Here is a 19,864-nt window from a genome sequence, read left to right on the forward strand (position 1 = left end):
AAAAAAGTGTGCACGGATGACCAAGTCGCTGCTTTGCACACCTTGGCCACCGATGCTTGATGTCGGAAAGTCCAGGACGCACTCACCGCTCTGGTAGAGGGAGCCACCCCGTTCCCTCATTGAATAGGCCTGAACTATCGTCTGTCTGATCCATTTAGAAATGGTTGCCGCAGACGCAGCCATACCCTTCCGAGGGCCCTCAGGAAGGACAAAAAGAGAATCCGACATTCTGAAGGATTCAGTAGACAACAGGTACACCCCGATCGCCCGGACTACATCCAAGGAATGCAAGGCAAACTCCTTAGGATGCTTTGGATTCGCACACAGTGAAGGCAAGACAATATCCTCGTTAAGATGAAAATCGGATACCACCTTAGGAAGGAAAGATTGGTGAGGTTGCAAGACCACCTTATCCCTATGAAAAACCAGGTAAGGGGAGCGGCAAGACAGGGCCGCCAACTCCGACACTCTGCAAGCAGATGTGATCGCCACCAGAAAGGCAACTTTCCGTGACAGCACAGGCAGAGGAATCTCCCTGATGTTCTCAAATGGAGGACGTTGCAAAATGGACAGGACCAAATTCAGGTCCCAAGGAGGTAAAGGCGCTCTCCTAGGGGGAGCACCCCTTGAATAAAGGTGCTGATCAAAGAGTTTGACACCAAAGGGCGCTGGAAAAGGATTGCCAGCACAGACAACTGACCCTTAATAGTGGTCAGCGCAAGAAGCTGGTCCACACCAGATTGCAGGAAGGCTAACTACCTCGCCACCGAAAAGGAGCGAGGATGGAAACCCTGCGATTCACACCAGGCAAAATAAGCCTTCCAAGTACGGTAATAGATCTTACCGGACAAGGCCTTCCTAGCCTTGAGTAGGGTAGGAATGACCGCCAACGAGAGACCCCGATCTCTCAGGACCTGACTTTCATCAGCCACGCCGTTAAAGCCAGCGACTGTAAAGCAGGATGGAAGATCGGCCCCTGAGACAGCAGATCTTCTCGTAACGGGAGCCGCCAGGGAGGCTCGACGACCAGTTGCATGGTGTCCGCCTACCAAGACCGGCGCGGCCAGTCCGGGGCCACCAGAATCACCAACTTCGGTTCCGAGACCAACCTTCGAAGGAACCTGGACAACAACTGAATCGGGGGAAGGCATAAATCAGGCGATACCGATTCCAAGGCACCACCAGCGCATCCGAGGCGTCTGCCAGAGGATCGCGTGTTCTTGCCACATACCTTCCCACCTTGTTGTTTAGACGATACGCGAACAGATCCACGTCCGGGGATCCCCAACGTGCACACAGCATCTGAAACACCTCCAGGTGTAAGGACCATTCCCCCTGGTCCCAGGTCTGGCGGCTCAGATCAGTGGTGGGATTCAAAAATTTTAGTAACCAGTTCCGACCTTAAGCATGGTGTAATTTCTTTTTTATCTAATGTCAGTTAGGGGTCCGATCTGTCCGCCGCAATGTCGCAGTCCGGCTAAAAATCGCTGATCGCCGCCATAATTAGTAAAATAAATAAATAAATAAAAATGACATAAATCTTTCCCCTAGTTTGTAGACGCAATAATTTTTGTGCAAACCAATCAAAATACGCTTATTGGGATTCTTTTTTTGTCGCTCTTTTTTTGTTTATAGCGCAATAAAAAAATAAAAATTGTACAGGTGATCAAATACCACCAAAAGAAAGCTCTATTTGTGGGAAAAAAAGGACATCAATTTTATTCGGGTACAGCAGTTGTCAGTTAAAGTAACGCAGTGCCAAATTGCAAAAAATGGCCTGGTCATGGAGGGGGGGAAATCCTTCTGGTCCAGAACTGGTTAAATTAAAGGCAGGGAGTTAGTACATCAGTGAATGGTAGTGGACACAGCAACCTCCCCCGTTCCCCTGTATGAAGAGAGAGAGAGAAAGGAAAAAAAAGAGAGGGAGGGAGGAAGAGAGTATAAGAGAAAGAGGGATGGAGAAAGAAAGAACAAAAGTAAGGGGGAGAGAGAGAAAGAGGAATAAAGAGTAATGAAGAGAGAGAGAGAGAGAGAGAGGGGGAGAGAGAGGGAGGGAAAGAGGGATGAAGGGAGGGAGAGAGAGAGAGAGAGAGAGAGAGAGAGAGGGGGAAAGAAAGAGGGATGAAGGGAGGGGGAGAGAGAGGGGGGAAAGAAAGAGGGATGAAGGGAGGGAGAGAGAGAGGGAAAGAAAGAGGGATGAAGGGAGGGAGAGAGAGAGAAAGAGGGAGGGAGAGAGAGAGAGGGAGGGAAAGAGGGATGAAGGGAGGGAGAGAGAGAGAGAGGGGGAAAGAAAGAGGGATGAAGGGAGGGGGAGAGAGAGGGGGGGAAAGAAAGAGGGATGAAGGGAGGGAGAGAGAGAGGGAAAGAAAGAGGGATGAAGGGAGGGAGAGAGAGAGAAAGAGGGAGGGAGAGAGAGAGAGAGGGAGGGAAAGAGGGATGAAGGGAGGGAGAGAGAGAGAGAGGGGGAAAGAAAGAGGGATGAAGGGAGGGGGAGAGAGAGGGGGGAAAGAAAGAGGGATGAAGGGAGGGAGAGAGAGAGGGAAAGAAAGAGGGATGAAGGGAGGGAGAGAGAGAGAAAGAGGGAGGGGAGAGAGAGAGAGAGAGGGAGGGAGAGAAAGAGGGATGAAGGGAGGGAGAGAGAGAGGGAGGGAGAGAAAGAGGGATGAAGGGAGGGAGAGAGAGAGGGAGGGAGAGAAAGAGGGATGAAGGGAGGGAGAGAGAGAGGGAGGGAGAGAAAGAGGGATGAAGGGAGGGAGAGAGAGAGAGGGGGAAAGAAAGAGGGATGAAGGGAGGGAGAGAGAGAGAGGGGGAAAGAAAGAGGGATGAAGGGAGGGAGAGAAAGAGCGGGGGAAAGAAAGAGGGATGAAGGGAGGGAGAGAGAGGGGAAGAGAGGGATGAAGGAAGGGAGAGAGAGAGGGGAGAGAGGGGGAGGGAGGGAAAGAAAGAGGGATGAAGGGAGGGAGAGGAGAGAGAGAGGGGGGAAGAAAGAGGGATGAAGGGAGGGAGAGAGAGAGAGGGGAAAGAAAGAGGGATGAAGGGAGGGAGAGAGAGGGGGAAAGAAAGAGGGATGAAGGGAGGGAGAGAGAGAGGGAAAGAAAGAGGGATGAAGGGAGGGAGAGAGGGGGGGGGGAAGAAAGAGGGATGAAGGGAGGGAGAGAGAGAGGGATGAAGGGAGGGGGAGGGGGAGGGGAGGGGGAGAGAGAGGGAGAGAGAGGGAGAGAGAGAGAGAGAGAGAGTGAGAGAAGGAGGAGGGGGAGGAGGGGGAGAGAGAGAGAAGGAGGAGGGAGAGAGAGAAGGAGGAGGGAGGGAGAGGAGGGGGAGACTCACCGAAGCATCAATTTGTGTCAGGCAGTTTCTCTTCTGCAGCGGCCGCACTGTGAAGATACAGGGAGGAGGTGGGTGGAGCCAGACATTCAATAATAGTCACGGAGGTGGATCTTCCTTGTCTCGCTCTGCATGCTGGTCTCTGCATGCTGGTTCCTCTCCTCCTCGGCACGTCACTGGTTGCTAGATGCTAGGCGGCTGGCCACCCTAGCAACCAGTGTAGTGCACAGATGCTTCAACAAAAATACCGGCAATTGCTGGGGATCCCCAAATACCAGCTGTGCTGGTAAATTACCGGCTGGTTGGCAATAATAGAGCAGCCCGATCTCTGGCTTGCACCGGTTTGGGGAACTTGTGAAATGTTAGTAACAGGTTCCAACGAACCGGTGCGAACCTGCTGAATCCCACCACTGGCTCAGATAATCGGCCTGCCAGTTCTCCACACTTGGAATGTGAACTGCCGAAATCGCCAGGACCTGCGTCTCGGCCCAAGACAGAATTTTGGACACTTCTTGGGCCGCCCAGGCACTCCTGGTGCCCCCTTGGTGATTGATGTAAGCCACCGCAGTTGCGTTGTCTGTCTGCACACACACACAGGGTAGCCCCGAAGATGATCCGACCAACGGAGCAAACATAGTCTGATCGCTCGCAGTTCCAAGATATTTATCGGTAGGGAGGATTCCTCCTCTGACCAAGTGCCCTGGGCAGACAGAGTGCCCAGAACGCCACCCCTGCCAGGCAGGCTGGCGTCCATGGTGATCACTGTCCATAATAACGGCCGGAAGGATTTCCCCTCCATCAGAGCCGGAGACTGGAGCCACCACAGAAGATCCTCTCTGACTTGGTGACTCAAAGATATCCTCCTTTCCAAGGAATGAGGATGCCTGTCCCACTTGGCCAGGATTGAAGAGATTGTGTGTGGAACTGTGCAAATGGTATCGCCTCAAAGGCTGACACCATCAAACCCAGGGACCGCATGCAGGTCCTGAGTGATGAGGATTCGTTTTCCCTGAGGGACCTGACCTCGTTCTGCAGAGTCCGGAGTTTGTCCTCCGGCAGGAAAACTTTTGCATGGGCGGAGTCCAGGACCATCCCAAAGTAAGGGAGACGAACAGAAGGGGACAATGTCGACTTCTGAAAGTTAATGGTCCACCCGAACTCCTGGAGCGTCTGAACCGTGGTTGACAGATCGCGCAACAGAGTTGGACTGGAACTCGATCTTAACAGGAGATCGTCCATATATCCCAGGATCGCAATCCCCTGTGCCAGCAACAGGGCTAGAACAGGAGCCAACACTTTGGTAAACACCCTTGGAGCCGAAGCGAGACCGAAAGGTAATGCCACAAACTGATAGTGCTCCTCCGCGATTGCGAACCGGAGGTACCTCTGATGACCCTCGAATATGGGGATGTGTAGATATGCATCCTTGAGTTCGATTGAAGCCAGGAAATCTCCTGGGCTCAGGGAGGCTACCACCGAACGAAGGGATTCCATATGGAATTTTTGAACCCGCACAAAGCGTTTCAGAAATTTCAAGTCCAGAATCGGACGCACCTTGCCCTCCTTTCTGGGCACTGTGAATTGATTTGAGTAAAACCCCCGAAATCTGTCCCGATGTGGCACCAGGACGATCACCCCCTGGGCGATGAGATCCTGAGCCGCCCGTTGAAGATCTTGCAAACGATCTGGGGTCAAATGAAGGTTTCAGGGAAAGAACCTGTCTGCTGGACGCGATCGGAATTCAATCTTGTACCCTGACCGAATGAGTTCCTGAACCCACCTGTCCTGAATCCGGGACATCCAAGGTTTGGGAAAACCGCGCAGACGTCCCCCCACCCCTGAAACGGGTGAGGGCGCCCCTTCAGGTTGAGGAGGACTGGGCCACTGTGCCAGTGTAGGCAGCTTTTGACTTGCCCGCCCAAGGCTTCTTCTGGCCACCAGCGGCCTTGAAGGATTTGCCCTTGTCTTGTGCCTTGAAGGCACGAAAGGACCCCTGATTTGGTTTAAAGGAAGGGCCCCGCTTACCGCAGAAAAACTTACCCTTGGGTGCTTGGGGCAGCAGAGTGCTTTTGCCCCCAGTGACCTCCTTAACCAACTCGTCCAGGGAGTCCCCAAAAAGGTGATTCCCTGCATAAGGGATGTCAGACAACGTCTTCCTGGAAGTCTGGTCAGCCGACCAGCTCATTAGCCACACCATGCGACGGATTATCACTGCGACAGCAGATAGTCGTGAGACTAAAGGGGCCTCATCCAAGGCCGCGTCACACAGGTATAAAACAGCCTGAATAATTTGGTCCACCATCTCCAAAGTAGCAGGAGGGGCGGAATCAGCCACAAGGGTGCGTCTGAGCACCTTGGTCCACTCCACCACAGCCCCAGAGAACATTACAGAGGCAAAAACAGGTTTCATCAAAGAACCAAGTAGCCACTTCGTGGGATTTTGTCCCTGAGGACAGGGACAGGTCGTTTGCGAGGCCAGGGCGTACGCATAGCCTGCTAACGCTCGATGGCGGGCTGGGATTCCGTAAGGCTCTATTACAACCAGTTCGATTCCCAGCTCCGCAAACGCTGTAGTCTTCCGAAGTCTGACTAACTAAGCGCAGGATCAAATAAAAAGCTATCAGTGTAAAGAAAAAACCACTTAGCAGAAATAAAAATTAAGAAAACAGAAGAAAAGACTGAGACTGTAGCCCCAGCTAAGGGAAGCCTGCCTACTCCTGACTAGGCAAAAGACAAACTGAATTGGGAATGCTGCTAGCAGGGGGGTATTGGACCAGAGGGACAGCCCCCTATAGGTGTGTCTATGCAAAGTGTTTTGTGTTATAACAAATCTTATGCCTAGCTTGCTCCTGTGGATAAGTGGTCAATACCCATAAGAGAAGACTGTATGAGTGGGCGGCGACTGTCAGAGGACGTAAGAAAAAGGAACGATTTTCGTTTAACATGTATCGTTTTCATATGATTTTTGTACAAGAAAAATCAGAAAAGAAAGACTGCACATGAGCAGAGACAAACAACAACAAAAAAAAGCCTTTGTCGCATGAGATTTTTTGTACGAATTTTCGTTCATCGGTTCTGATTTGCTGTGAAACAACGAGGAAAATTGGACGATCGTTCGCCCGATTTTCTTATAGTGTGTACCCCACTTAAGAAATAAAAAAAAATGTTTTTCTCAGAATGTTTTTTTAAATTCGTACATACTGTCACCAGTGCAGGACAGCATCATCATGTAACTAGTGTGGCTGTGATCAGGGACACTTACTGGTGACAGTATGTAAATAAAAAAAAAAGTAACATTTTTATTTTCTTTTTTTATTATATTTTTTTCTTTTTGTACAATTTTTTTTACCGTAGTAATACTGTACTACTCTGGGGACGTGATCAACATATTTTTTTTTTTACACACTATCATTGTTTATAACTGTGAATTTTATAGTTATAAGCAATCATTTTTCCTGAATAAAAATGATTAATTCAGTGTTAACTATTGTGATTAGCTGTGATTGGCCAAAGCTAATCACATGGGGCAGATAAGCTGTGATTGGCCCTGTCTGTACCATGTGATCACGGTGATCAATCACAAAGTTCATCATAATAGTTCACAATGAAAGGCATGAATCAAAGCCTTTCATTGTGTACAATTGTCATGTGATCTGTTGTGATTGGCTACAGCGATCACATGGTACCAGCAATGGGCCAGTACAGTGATCTGTCATCTGCTGTGTCCAGTGAACACAGCAGGTGACAGATCACAGCAGAGCGAGAACCATGGGGTGCGCATGAGGCACGATCATAGAAGGACATCAAATGACATCCTCACAGGAAAAAAGGGCTCCCGATCGGCCGTCATGTTACAGTAGGTTAGGTGGGACAGGGGTGTGAACAAGGTATTCTGCATAGCCTGCAGAATGACAGTAGGTTATAATTGTCAGCTGTAAATGAGTCGGGGAACATGAATAAGTGTAAACATAGATATTTATTGAAAAAATGTAAGTGTATCAATATACAACCGTGCAAGTTACAAATTATGTAAAACCAGTAGAGACAACAAGAAACAAGACTTACAAAACATGTAGACGGAAAATAACAAAACCGGCCGGTGCACAATGGTAATATTATCAAGAATATAATGACAAGATGTATTCCAAAAACCGTGATGGGGTGGGGTTTTCTTGATAGACTCCTGGGGAGGTTCGGATCGGTTTAGGTTGACTGAGTTAGTGCACTAAAATGTGCCGTTGAATAGATCCAAAAATAAGTGAGTTATGTACTCAGTCATGTAAAGGAGGGGGGGAGAGAAAAGCCACGTGTTGGTGATGGCTGCAGCGGTATGGAAGATCGTGACTGGGGGAGAGTATTGCAGTATGCTGCTGCGGGATGGTCGTGAGACCGATCGTCTAATGTGCATCAATAAAGTATGGGGATTTGGCAGAGATGTAACAGAGATGCCTGTCTCTCTGACGGCAGTAGTGCCGTTTCTTCACCCCTTCTGTAGCCTAAATAGGCTGATGCTGGCTATATGTCCCTCCAACTACAGCCCAATAGATAGGTGGAAGTCTGTTGTGAGGTATCTCACTGTTGAAGGGGACTTATGCAGAGCCTTGGGAGACTACTATAGAAACCGGTGTGGCCCGTGCTAAATAAATAGCATACCGCGTGTGGGGTGATTGCAGGTGTTGAGCCGGTTGCATGTGTCCATGACTCTGACAGCCGTGTGGCTGTTTCTTCGCCCCAAGAGTGAACAGTACCTTGTTGTAGTGTTACCTCGATATCCTCTGGCTGTGTGTAAAATCCTAGTGTCGTTTACGTCCTGTCATCTGTAATAACACTGTGGGTTGTTTTCGTTCTCCGAGGGATCTGCCATCCGAGAGGAGGTATGGAGAGTGCACCGCCGGGCTGGTGACGTTGACGCGTTTCGCTTAGAGTAGCGTAAACAGGGGGTTAAACTGTCATATAGGCCCTTGTAATTGAAGTTCAGACCAGTTAAGTGCACAATTTTGACAGAGAAGACAACTGGTTTGCAAAAAAGTGGTAAAGAGGCCTCCTACACCATACTGGAACAACCATCCCTAATCAGGGGTGAGGGCTATCTACACCATTTGCCACCCACTTATGCCAACTCTACCCCAGCAGTTTAACAACAGCTTACACCAGTGTAACTAAAATAATAAACACCTGTTATGGCTCCACAGCAATTGGATTATAAAAAGAGAATAGGGAGGTTACACAAACTTTCACACATGCAGTCATGTTCTTGGACAACCAGCATCTGCCTTGATGTATTACATGACATAGTGGTAGTTGGGCTAAGGTATCTGAATTACCCGTGCTGGGTATTAATGCTGGGGCATGCTCCCAAAACTTATTAGAAGTGAAAAAGCCACCTGGATTACTGGTGAAACATCAACATTACAGATCCAGTTGAATGTAACCAACGACCACTAACTTTACCAAAACTTGAATAAATAAAAACCTTCACAGACAACCCTTTAACTAATTCAACGAGCAAACCAGGTAGATTAAAGCCCAGCACAATAAATCTCAGCTTCTGTTCCAGCAGACTGACAGAAGAGCAGATCTGAAGATATCTAGTCATCATTACACAAACTATTGTATAATCCCGTTCCATGGTATTACTGAAAAGTTATAATTTCTGCTTTTTTAGGGTTGCTCGTGCATCACTGCAATATATTTTGTTTTATTCTATAAAGTTTATTTTAACTGCTAAACAAAAGGTACTAATCCAGGTTGTTTTTCACATTAAACAGAAGATATACATCCATCATCGGATTGACCATGGACCGACTCTCCTGGAGAAGAAGTTGCTGAACTGTTGATAAACAGACAATAACCATATATAATTTCACAGCAACTGAAACCTGTATTAAATATTAATTTGTGAAATAAAGTTTGTATAACCACTTGACCTCCGGAAGATTTACCACTCATCATGACCAGACCTTTTTTTTGCGATATGGTACTGTGTTACTTTGACTTGCAATTGCGCAGTCATGCAATGCTGTACATATATAACATTTGTGTCATTTTTCCCCACTAACAGAGCTTATTTGATTGCAACTGCATGTTTTATTTTTTGTGCTATGAACAAAAAGGGACAATTTTTGAAAAAAAAAAAAACAAAAAAAAAACAATATTTTTTACTTGCTCTAAAACATAGCCTATAAAAATTTTTAAAAATTCAAATTTATTCATAAATGTAAGCCAATATGTATTCTACTACATGTTTTTGGTAAAAAAAAGTGTGTAGCAGGTTTTCTAGGCCTTGAGCATAAGGTAGGTCTACCATTGTTACCGGTAACACTTTCAGAACATTTGAGCTGTGAACCCAGGTGTGAGAACTGAGACAAGGACCATTCCGGCATCTTTGGCTTGTTTGTTTTATTGTATTTAGGAGATGGGAGAAGGGAATGAGTGGGATACTCCTCTGGCTCAACTAGGTACAGTTTGAGACACGAAGAAAAATGCCTGTTGGCGCTGTCTTGACACCAGCTGAATGCCAACCAGCGCTTCCTGACGCTTAAAGATACTGTAGAACTGAAACTGTGCTGGAACCTCGACTTTGACGTATCTGTCAACTCAGAAGATCCAGGACTGTGAAATACTTGACTCCTGACACTGCTTTAGCTCAAAAGTCACTGAACAGCTCCCTCCAGCCCTGCGCTGGCTGAGGTAGCTCTGTGTAGATACTTGTGCTGCTGCAACCCTTAACTTTTACACTTTACACTGTATACTGACTCTACAGGGCCCAACGGCAGGCGCCCCCTTTAACACTTCAGGGTCCTCTCGCTAGGTACCCCCGCTAACACTTCAGGGTCCCCTCACTAGGTACTTCCTTTAACCCCTCAGGGTCCTCTCACTAGGTACCCCCTTTACCGCTAGCTGACTCCTGGATCCCAGAACCTTCCCCCGAAGTGGTCCCCTCTGTCACTAGGCAGACCCCCAGGGGCAGTCCACAGTACTCACGACCTTTGTAGGCTTTCCTGGAACTGGATCCCTCTCTCCCTCCGCTGGTTCTCGGCACACCGGATCCCTCTGCAGCTCAGCTTCACATTCCAAGGCCGCCACCCGGGACACCCGCTTCCTCTGACAGGAGGGGAGACAGCCGTACTCTCGCTCCTGGGACTCTGCTTCCCACCATAGACACTACGTCATGCACCCCCTTCAGACTTATACCCACTCCCAGAATCCTCTGTGGCAGAATCTGCCTCCTGGGGTAGTTACAAGCCTGAATGTGTCCCTGATTGGGTTTCCTCCACTGCCCAATGAGAAGCCCTTCACAGGGCCAGTGGGGAGACTCCCCTCTCAGCAGACACACCTGGAAGCCATGACACCCTGACTGACAAAAATAAATCATGGCCCTGCTGTTAGGCAGACAAGGCCCACTATACTTTACCTAGCACCTACCTGTAGGGTGCTACATCCACCCCACACCGCAACTGCCTCCTATCAAAACATTGCCAAAAATCAGGAGTATCCCACAAACCTGGAAAGGGGGAGAAGGGAAAAACAAATATACAAATAAGTTACGGTGGAAAAATAGATCTTTACACTCTGCTGTACAAATTTACGAACTGCTTAAGGTGCATGAGAACTGATGCACCTCCCACCAAACAAACTCGCTTGGTGGAACAATGAAGAAAAATACAATGCAAATATCCTAACTGACTATCTCTAAGATGGTCCCACCTGTAGAGAAGAAAAGGAAGCAAAAGTTAGTCAACTGCATACACATAGGAAAATGCAAGCCTAACTGTCTTGACAGTTGAGTGGAAAGACCCTCCTTTTAGCTCTAAGGGCGATCTTTCCACTTCCTCCCTGACTACCTCTGCTAACCAGTATCTTGTCTCGCGGGGGTCCACTTCTTGGCTGTAAGAGTCTGTCCCCTATCACTGGCTATCTATGCAGAGTCCTTTTGATGAAGCGAAACACAGCGCCCTCTAGCTGTCTTTCCAAACACTTTTTTTAGGGAAACAGGGCAAGTCACAGTTTTGTATGACCTGCAGTCCTGCTGTGTCAGGGAAGTAACATGGGGGTCCTGTAGGGCACCCCCCACCAAAGTTCCTGGACATACTTGAACTTTGCGGCAACAACATCTTCATCTGTCAGAGCTGTGGATGACGTCCCACACAGCTATTTGTTATCCACAGGGATCCTGGAACGATGGCCCAATGGATCTGGCACAACAAACAATTTTCCAGAAGACCCGGGCCCAATGGCCCTAAGAGGTCTGACACAGCAACATTTATTCAAAAAAAAAAGACCCTGGCTCGATGGCCCAAGGGGTCTATATCAAACTTAAGGTACAGTAGGCGTTCACAGTATACACAAGTTGGTGGCGGCCTGTTTAGGCCACAAACATGAGCTCACATAGGTTGAACTGACAGCAAAGAACGTAGTATATGATGGCTAGAGGTACAGTAGGCGTTCACAGTATACACAAGCATAGGTGTGCGCAGCCTATTGCATTAGGGTGTGCACCCTAAAGCTCAAACACACGTGAGTGTGTGTCTACATATATATATGACCTCGGCACATAGATCTCCATGCCGGCACAGTGAAAGAGAAGTATGTAAACACTTCTCTTATGGCAAAGTTGGTAAGTGGGAGATCTTTCTCATCTTCCTATTGGCACACAGAGCAATAATGCTAATGCACATGGGGTGATTAGGGTGTGCCCGGGCACACCTGGCACACCCTGTGCGCACACCTATGTACACAAGTTGGTGGCAGGCTGTTTAGGCTGCAAACATGAGCTCACATGGGTTAAACTGACAGTAAAGAACGTAGTATATGATTGCTAGAGGTACAGTAGGTGTTCACAGTATACACAAGTTGGTGGCGGGCTGTTTAGGCCGCAAACATGAGCTCACATGGGTTGAACTGACACCTTTTTTTACGCTTCAAAATTTGAGCCACAGACGCCTGCCTTTTTCCAGAAAAATGTGATGACGGCATCATGGAAGGTGGAGTGTTGGACAACTGTGAGGAGACAGGAGAAGGGGGAGGAGAAGGAGAAGAGGCTGGACGGTGAGAGCATGGAGCGAGGCTTTGTGGGTTCTGACAGTTTTGCTCCCACTGGGCTTGGTGATGGGATTTCAAGTGCCTTCTTAAGGCGGTTGTCCCTGGGTGAGTGTTGGGCTTACCGTGACTTATGCGTTGACTGCAAAGGCTGCAGATGGCAACACTGGTGTCAGCAACGGACACATTAATAAAAGCCCACACTGCGGAGCCATGTGCGGGCGTCCTGGGAGCACCAGATGTGACTGTCCATGGTTGATGGCTCGCTCCTGATATATTTGCAGTCTGCTTTCTACAATGCAATGCAAGTTCTGCCTGCCTCTCCTCCCTATCTGCCGGTCTGTCAGTCCGCCAGTTCTACAAATAATTGGCCAGTAACTGTTGTCACTGTGTGTAGCAGAGTTAACACAGCAAAAGAGGCCAAATGTTTGCAGGACTAAAATACAATCTTAGAAAAGTATACTGTTAAATAATACCTCAATTCAATATGTGGCATTGGGGGGAGGGGGGGGCAGGTTTATTACACCAGTTCTACAAATAATTGGCCAGTAACTGTTGTCACTGTGTGTAGCACTGTTTACACAGCAAAAGAGGCCAAATGTTTGCAGGACTAAAATACACTCTTATAAATTTATACTGTTAAATAACACCACACTTCAATATGTGGCATTGGGGGGGGGGGAGCATTGGTGTAGCACACCAGTTCAAAAAATTGGCCAGTGATTTTGGCGCTGTGTGTACCAGACTTCACTCAGCAAACTAGGCAATATTGTTGCATGACACAAATACACTTGAAAGAGCTTACTCAGAGAACACCCCACTTCAATATGTGGCATTGGGGGGGGGGGGGGGGCAATTGGTTTATCACACCAGTTATAATACATTATAAGTGCTTTTGTCACTGTGTGTAGTGTTGCTGCAGAAACACTCAGTCTCACCACCACACCTGTCACAATGCTGCACAGTGCACAATAGTAGTACTAATCCACTATAATATGCTTTCTACAAAGTATATTATACTGTGGATTACCCCCCTCCCCCACCCCCTCACCCCCTTTTTAGTGCACTGCACAGCAATACCAAAACATTTGCAGCCCTTTACATGACTTTTGTGGACATTGACAAAGCGATTTCTGTGTGACTGCAGCCGATATCTAACTGCCCCTAAAGCAACCACAGGATACCTGGCCCTAATGTTAAAGAGACTGTAATTGACCCTAAAACGACATTGGAGCATTTAAATGACTTTTGTGGACATTGACCAAGCGATTTCTGTGCGACTGCAGCCGATATCTAACTGTCCCTAAAGCAACCACAGGATACCTGGCCCTCATGTTAAAGAGACTGTAATAGACCCTAAAACGACATTGGAGCATTTTAAATGACTTTTGTGGACATTGACAAAGCGATTTCTGTGCGACTGCAGCCGATATCTAACTGTCCCTAAAGCAACCACAGGATACCTGGCCCTAATGTTAAAGAGACTGTAATTGACCCTAAAACGACATTGGAGCATTTTAAATGACTTTTGTGGACATTGACCAAGCGATTTCTGTGCGACTGCAGCCGATATCTAACTGTCCCTAAAGCAACCACAGGATACCTGGCCCTCATGTTAAAGAGACTGTAATAGCCCCTAAAACGACATTGGAGCATTTTAAATGACTTTTGTGGACATTGACAAAGCGATTTCTGTGCGACTGCAGCCGATATCTAACTGTCCCTAAAGCAACCACAGGATACCTGGCCCTAATGTTAAAGAGACTGTAATAGACCCTAAAACAACATTGGAGCATTTTGAATGACTTTTATGGACATTGACAAAGCGATTTCTGTGCGACTGCAGCTGATATCTAACTGTCCCTAAAGCAACCACAGGATACCTAGCCCTAATGTTAATGATACTGTAATAGACCCTAAAACGACATTGGAGCATTTTAAATGACTTTTGTGGACATTGACAAAGCGATTTCTCTGCGACTGCAGCCGATATCTAACTGCCCCTAAAGCAACCACAGGATACCTGGCCCTCATGTTAAAGAGACTGTAATAGACCCTAAAATGACATTGGAGCATTTTAAATGACTTTTGTGGACATTGACCAAGCGATTTCTGTGCGACTGCAGCCGATCTCTAACTGCCCCTACAGCAACCACAGGATACCTCTCCCTAAGCTCAAAAGATACTAGACCTATACCGAAATACCAGCCCTGAGAAGGACTTTTGTGGACATTGACGGAGCGATTTGTGACTGCAGCCGATCTCTAACTGCCCCTAAAGCAACCACTGGATACCTGTCCCTAACCTGAAAAGAGACTGTAGAAGGCCTATACCGAAATAACAGCCCTGGAAAGGACTTTTGTGGATCTTCACAGCGCTATATGTGTCTAGCAAACTCTCCCTAATGAGCACAGCAGACCTCTCCCTACACTGGCAGAAAACGGAATGTGAAATGGCCGCCAGGTCAGGTCTATTTATAGGGTAGGGGGACTGTCCATGTGCTGGAATGTTTCAATTGGCTGTCCCGTTCCACCTGACGGCTGTGTCATGGGTCAAAGTTCTCCCCAATGTAAACTAATATGGCCACCACGAACGACGCCATGTGTTCGCAAATTTGGCAGGTAGCGAACAAGCAAAGTTCGCCACGAACCGACCACCGGGCGAACCGCAAGGCCATCTCTACTGACCATCACAACAACTAAAAAGACAGTTAACAAACAACTTCAAGGCTATTCAAGATTCATAAAAAAATACGATAGACAATGGGGGAGAGTAATGGTACTCCAGAAGCATTGGCACATCCTCACTAGTAATTCTTCCATTGCAAAAATTGTTGTACCTTGCCCCCTAATGGTTGCCAAAAGGGCCTCAAATTTAAAAGATATGTTGGTTCATTCTGAATTCAAAAGAGACTTCCATGGCAATTGGCTTACTGATCTACCGGAAATACCTGGTATGTTCGCTTGTGGCCACTGCCAAATGTGTCCCTTTGTGGAAAAAACCCAGATTTTCTCAAACTCAAAACATTATAAAATCTTTAATATTAAAAAATTCATCAATTGTTCTTCTTCCAAAGTAATACACATGCTGGAATGTCCATGTTCAAAATTCTATATTGGAAAAACAAAACGCCAACTGAAGGTACGGTTTGAGGAGCATCTCAGGGACATCAGGAAGCCCCTTGACTCTGAGAAAGAAAAAACTCAGAAAATCAGGGAGAACCCTGTTGCACAACACTTTCGTGATTGCCATGGTGGTAAAACCGATGGCCTCAAAGTCAAGGGGATCTATTCCCTAAAGTTACCCCATAGAAGAGGTGACTTCGATAGGGTTTTGCTTCGCAAAGAAAAGTTTTGGATATATTCCTTGGATACTTTGGTACCTAGGGGGTTAAACACTGAGTTCAATCTCAATCTTTTCTTCAATGACTGATGACTTGAGACCATCACCATCATTGTTTCCATGATGATGATCATCAATGTCTAAATGGTTAAACTATCCAGGCTAGGATGATTAAATAGGCTCTCTTTCCTTGTAAAATCTGATGACTTTAAATATTTTGCTGCACTTGTAATAGGCACGCTGTGACTCTGATTGATGCAAGTTCAGCAAAATACCCGGAGTTTCAAATAGTTTTGATGTCTAACTGTTTGAACCACTACCTACCTGACGCTGCAGCGTTCTGGACCCAGATGATATTGACACTCTCGAGGCTGATATCCCTCTTCTTACTGGTGCCAATCTTGGTGAACTAGCCAGCCGTTTGTCTCGGCCCGGTCCAGTATCGGCCAGCCCTTGAGGACGTGTGAACCCCTTGTCCAATCGGACCTGGGGGTGGTCCACCATTACTGCACGTGCATGATATCACCCAGGTCATTGTCCAATGCATTATGTTCTTTGATACCTAACTGTTGAACTACTTGAGAGGTCATTAGCACGCTCGGTCCCTGATGAAGCCATCGAAATGGCGAAACATGTAGGACCTTCGTGACCCCATGTATTTCTTGATCTCAAGCATCACAGTATATGTATCAATTTTATGTCCAATTTTCTGTATTTTGATATATTCTCTTTGCATGTCCTTGTATGTTTTATGCTGCTCCATGAATAAAATTATATATTTTAACTGATTTTTCTTGCCTGTCTGTCTCTGCAACAAATACACTGCCTTTAAAGTCCCACACCATATTGGTGGTTCTCTGGCTGGTTAGTTCGGCCATTGAACACCATTTTATTCCCTGACTAAGTATACTAGGGATGTGGCGGTGTGTATTGGCAATAGGTGAACCAGTGTCGGTCATCCAATCCTTTCTCTTTCGCTGTTTGAACCACTGTTGCTACTGTTCTATTCCCCCTTCCCTTTTCTCACTCTCTATTGATTAATTAAACATAGATGTGTCTTCCAGCTGCAGCCTTCGAATAATATTGGGCAATTCTATTATCAGTTTAGTGAATTGATGATTGGCCAACTTACTATATTCAACTTATACTAATGTTTCCCTCAAACATCATCTCTATCTTTATCCCTGCTTTCTGGTTCTCATTTCAATGAAGCCATATACAGTATCGTATGTTTGTATATACATGTCTTGTTTCTGTCCTGTCCTGTGTGCCATGGTGCTACAATTAATCAATTAATTACTTCTGATTATCTTTTTTTTTGTATAAAAGACAGACTTTTGAACCCCTACACTGATCTGAAGAAGTTTGCCGATTGGGTGAACGAAACGTGCCATCCGGTTGGCGTCAGAAGTTCCCAAGTGGTGTGGCAGGCTATCCTGTCATCAATGTGAGCCTGTTTGTTCAGCGGGGAGCAATTACCGGCATTACCTCCAAAGTTCCGGACCAGCTGACTACAATTGTCTCAGGCTCTTTCATCCAGGATTTTTGCTAACTGAACCTGCTTCCAAATCTACAGCTCTTGGCTTATTACAAAGGAAGCCGGGTAACATCTACCTTCAAGCAGGATCAATGGATGACGATTGGGAAATCAAGGTGTCTGAGCAGTGAGTGAATACTCCCAAATTACATTTCCTTTATATTGGTGAACCCCACAGGGTTCCTGCATTTTCGCCTGCCTCCCTTATCTCCACTTACCATGGATATGATCATTTGCTGATATGGATTTTGCACTTCATTTTCACTAAAGCCACATATGCTTAGTTTGAAGCTAACTTGTGGAGGGACTACAACCATAATCCCATGCAATAATTGACCCGTGCATCCCAGATGGATTTTTTTACTAGGACAGCCTATTGTCTGTCATTTGTACATCTCGATTGTATCAGCTTGATTGGATGCATCTCTTGCTGTGTATGGTGCCTACACTCTATATCGATTGGAGGAAGAAAGATACCTTTTCAGGTTTTACATATGTGACATAGTGGACTGCACCCACCAGTCTATATCATCTGTTTTTTCACTGGATGGATCATTGGCTTGCATGATCTATATGGTTTTTCAATTTCCTTATACACGAACCGGCCAGTTATTATGATTCCTTTCATCAGTGATTTCTAGGGATGGACGAACGCCAGCCGCAAATTTTCTCAAAAGTCCATGAACCGCGAGTTTGCGGCGGGCCCCATTGACTTTAATGGGAGGCGAACTTTGAAAACCTTTAGGTCATATTTACAGCCACAAAACCCATACTAGCTGTGCACAAATAGTCCCAGCACATGGTCAATGCCATAACAGAAGTATTGCAATTGAAAAAGTTGCCCTAAATGTTATATATTTTTTTTTTTTCCATCAGCCAGAACTGACAGTAGCCAGTAAATACATTGTCTAATACATATAGGGTCCATTCACACATCTGTGACAACCACAGGATACCTGCCCCTATAGTAAAGAGACTGTAATAGACCCTAAAACGACATTGGAGCATTTTAAATGACTTTTGTGGACATTGACAAAGCGATTTGTGTGTGACTGCAGCCGATCTCCAACTGCCCCTAAAGCAACCACAGGATACCTCTCCCTAAGCTCAAAAGATACTAGACCTATACCGAAATACCAGCCCCTGAAAAGGACTTTTGTGGATCTTCACAGCGCTACATTTGTCTAGTAGGGATGATTGAACTTTTGAAAAGTTTGGTTCGGCCAGAACACCCGAACTTCCCGAAGTTCGGGTCCGGATTCCAGAACCCCATTGAAATCTATGGGACCCGCACTTCGGTAATCAAAAAACACCATTTTGAAGCCCTAAAACCCAATAAATGTTCCTAAAAAGTGTCTATGGTTCTGGGTCATGCCCCAGGGACTATGAATCAGGCAAATAAAAGTTCTTAAAAATTGTCGTTTTTGATAGAGAGCCAATTATTGAAAAAATTCTTGAAAAAAAAAATAAGTTTTTTATTTTTTTGGATTTAGTGTCTGGGGGGTCTAAAAAGTTTACCTGTGACGTTTCAGCTCTGTAGCATGTCCAGAACCAGAAAAAAAAGATAATTTTTCTTAGAATTTTTAGTAGCGCAAGGATGGGCCAAATGCAAGATGCAATGGGACAAGAACTGGGCTTTAAAGGCCCGTGATTGGACCAGAAACGTCAGTAAAAGCCAATTGAGGGGGCAGGAGTCTGCTAGGAATGTGATTGGAGTGACTAGGGGGTCCAAAGGCCAATCAGTAGTGAATACGCCCCCCAGTATATAACATAGCCCCGCCAAATCTCTAGCACTGTGATGGAGAGGCTGTGGAAGAGAGTGGAAGCAGTTCTGTTACTCCTGCCGCTCCAGTGTCCAATATATGTGTGTGTGTATATATATATATATATATATATATATATATATATATATATATATATATATATATATATATATATATATATATATATATATATATAGTGAACAAAAAACATTTTGAAGCCCTAAAACCCAATAAATGCCCCTAAAAAGTGCCTAGGGTTCTGGGTCATGCCCAAGGGACTATTAATCACACAAAAAAAAGTTCTTAAAAATTGTCGTTTTTGATAGAACATTTTTCTTAGAATTTCAGTAGCGCAGGGATGGGGCTACGCTTCTTTCACACCTATATGTGTGTGTGTGTGTGTATATATATATATATATATATATATATATATACCCCTATACAAAAGTTCAGATGTCATGTCTGCCTCCAAAGAAGCCCAAAAAACGGCCAGTAAACGCCTGAAACAAAAACGCCCAGGTGTGACCTTTTTTTCTGGTTCTGGACATGCTACAGAGCTGAAACTTCACAGGTACACTTTTTAGACCCCCCCAGACACTAAATCCAAAGAAATCAATTTTTTTTTTTTTTTCAATAATTGGCTCTCTATCAAAAACAACAATTTTTAAGAACTTTTTTTGTGTGTGAAAAAATGTCCCTGGGGCATGACCCAGAACCCTAGGCACTTTTTAGGGCCATTTATTGGGTTTTAGGTCTTCAAAATTTTGTTTTTTGATTATATATCTACATTACGGTCACCCTGACATAGCAGAGTCAGTTCACCCTAAACTACATTACGGTCACCCTGACACCAATACTT

At 45.9% G+C, this 19,864-nt stretch overlaps 2 protein-coding genes across 2 annotated transcripts in view; both read left to right on the top strand.

The window, feature by feature from the left end:
• Window positions 1-9,245, top strand: part of LOC309560280 (antigen-presenting glycoprotein CD1d2-like) — a 28,568-nt gene extending 19,323 nt beyond the window's left edge. The window contains exon 5 of the mRNA XM_082263878.1: window positions 9,093-9,245. Coding sequence (XP_082120004.1) covers window positions 9,093-9,153 — 61 coding nt within the window. The 3' untranslated portion in view covers window positions 9,154-9,245. The remainder of the gene's footprint in view (window positions 1-9,092) is intronic.
• Window positions 1-19,864, top strand: part of LOC309560277 (antigen-presenting glycoprotein CD1d-like) — a 293,187-nt gene that overhangs the window by 38,411 nt on the left and 234,912 nt on the right. The window lies entirely within an intron of this gene.

This window comes from Pelophylax lessonae (assembly GCF_965119305.1).
Source record: "Pelophylax lessonae genome assembly, chromosome: 7".
Taxonomy (NCBI): domain Eukaryota; kingdom Metazoa; phylum Chordata; class Amphibia; order Anura; family Ranidae; genus Pelophylax; species Pelophylax lessonae.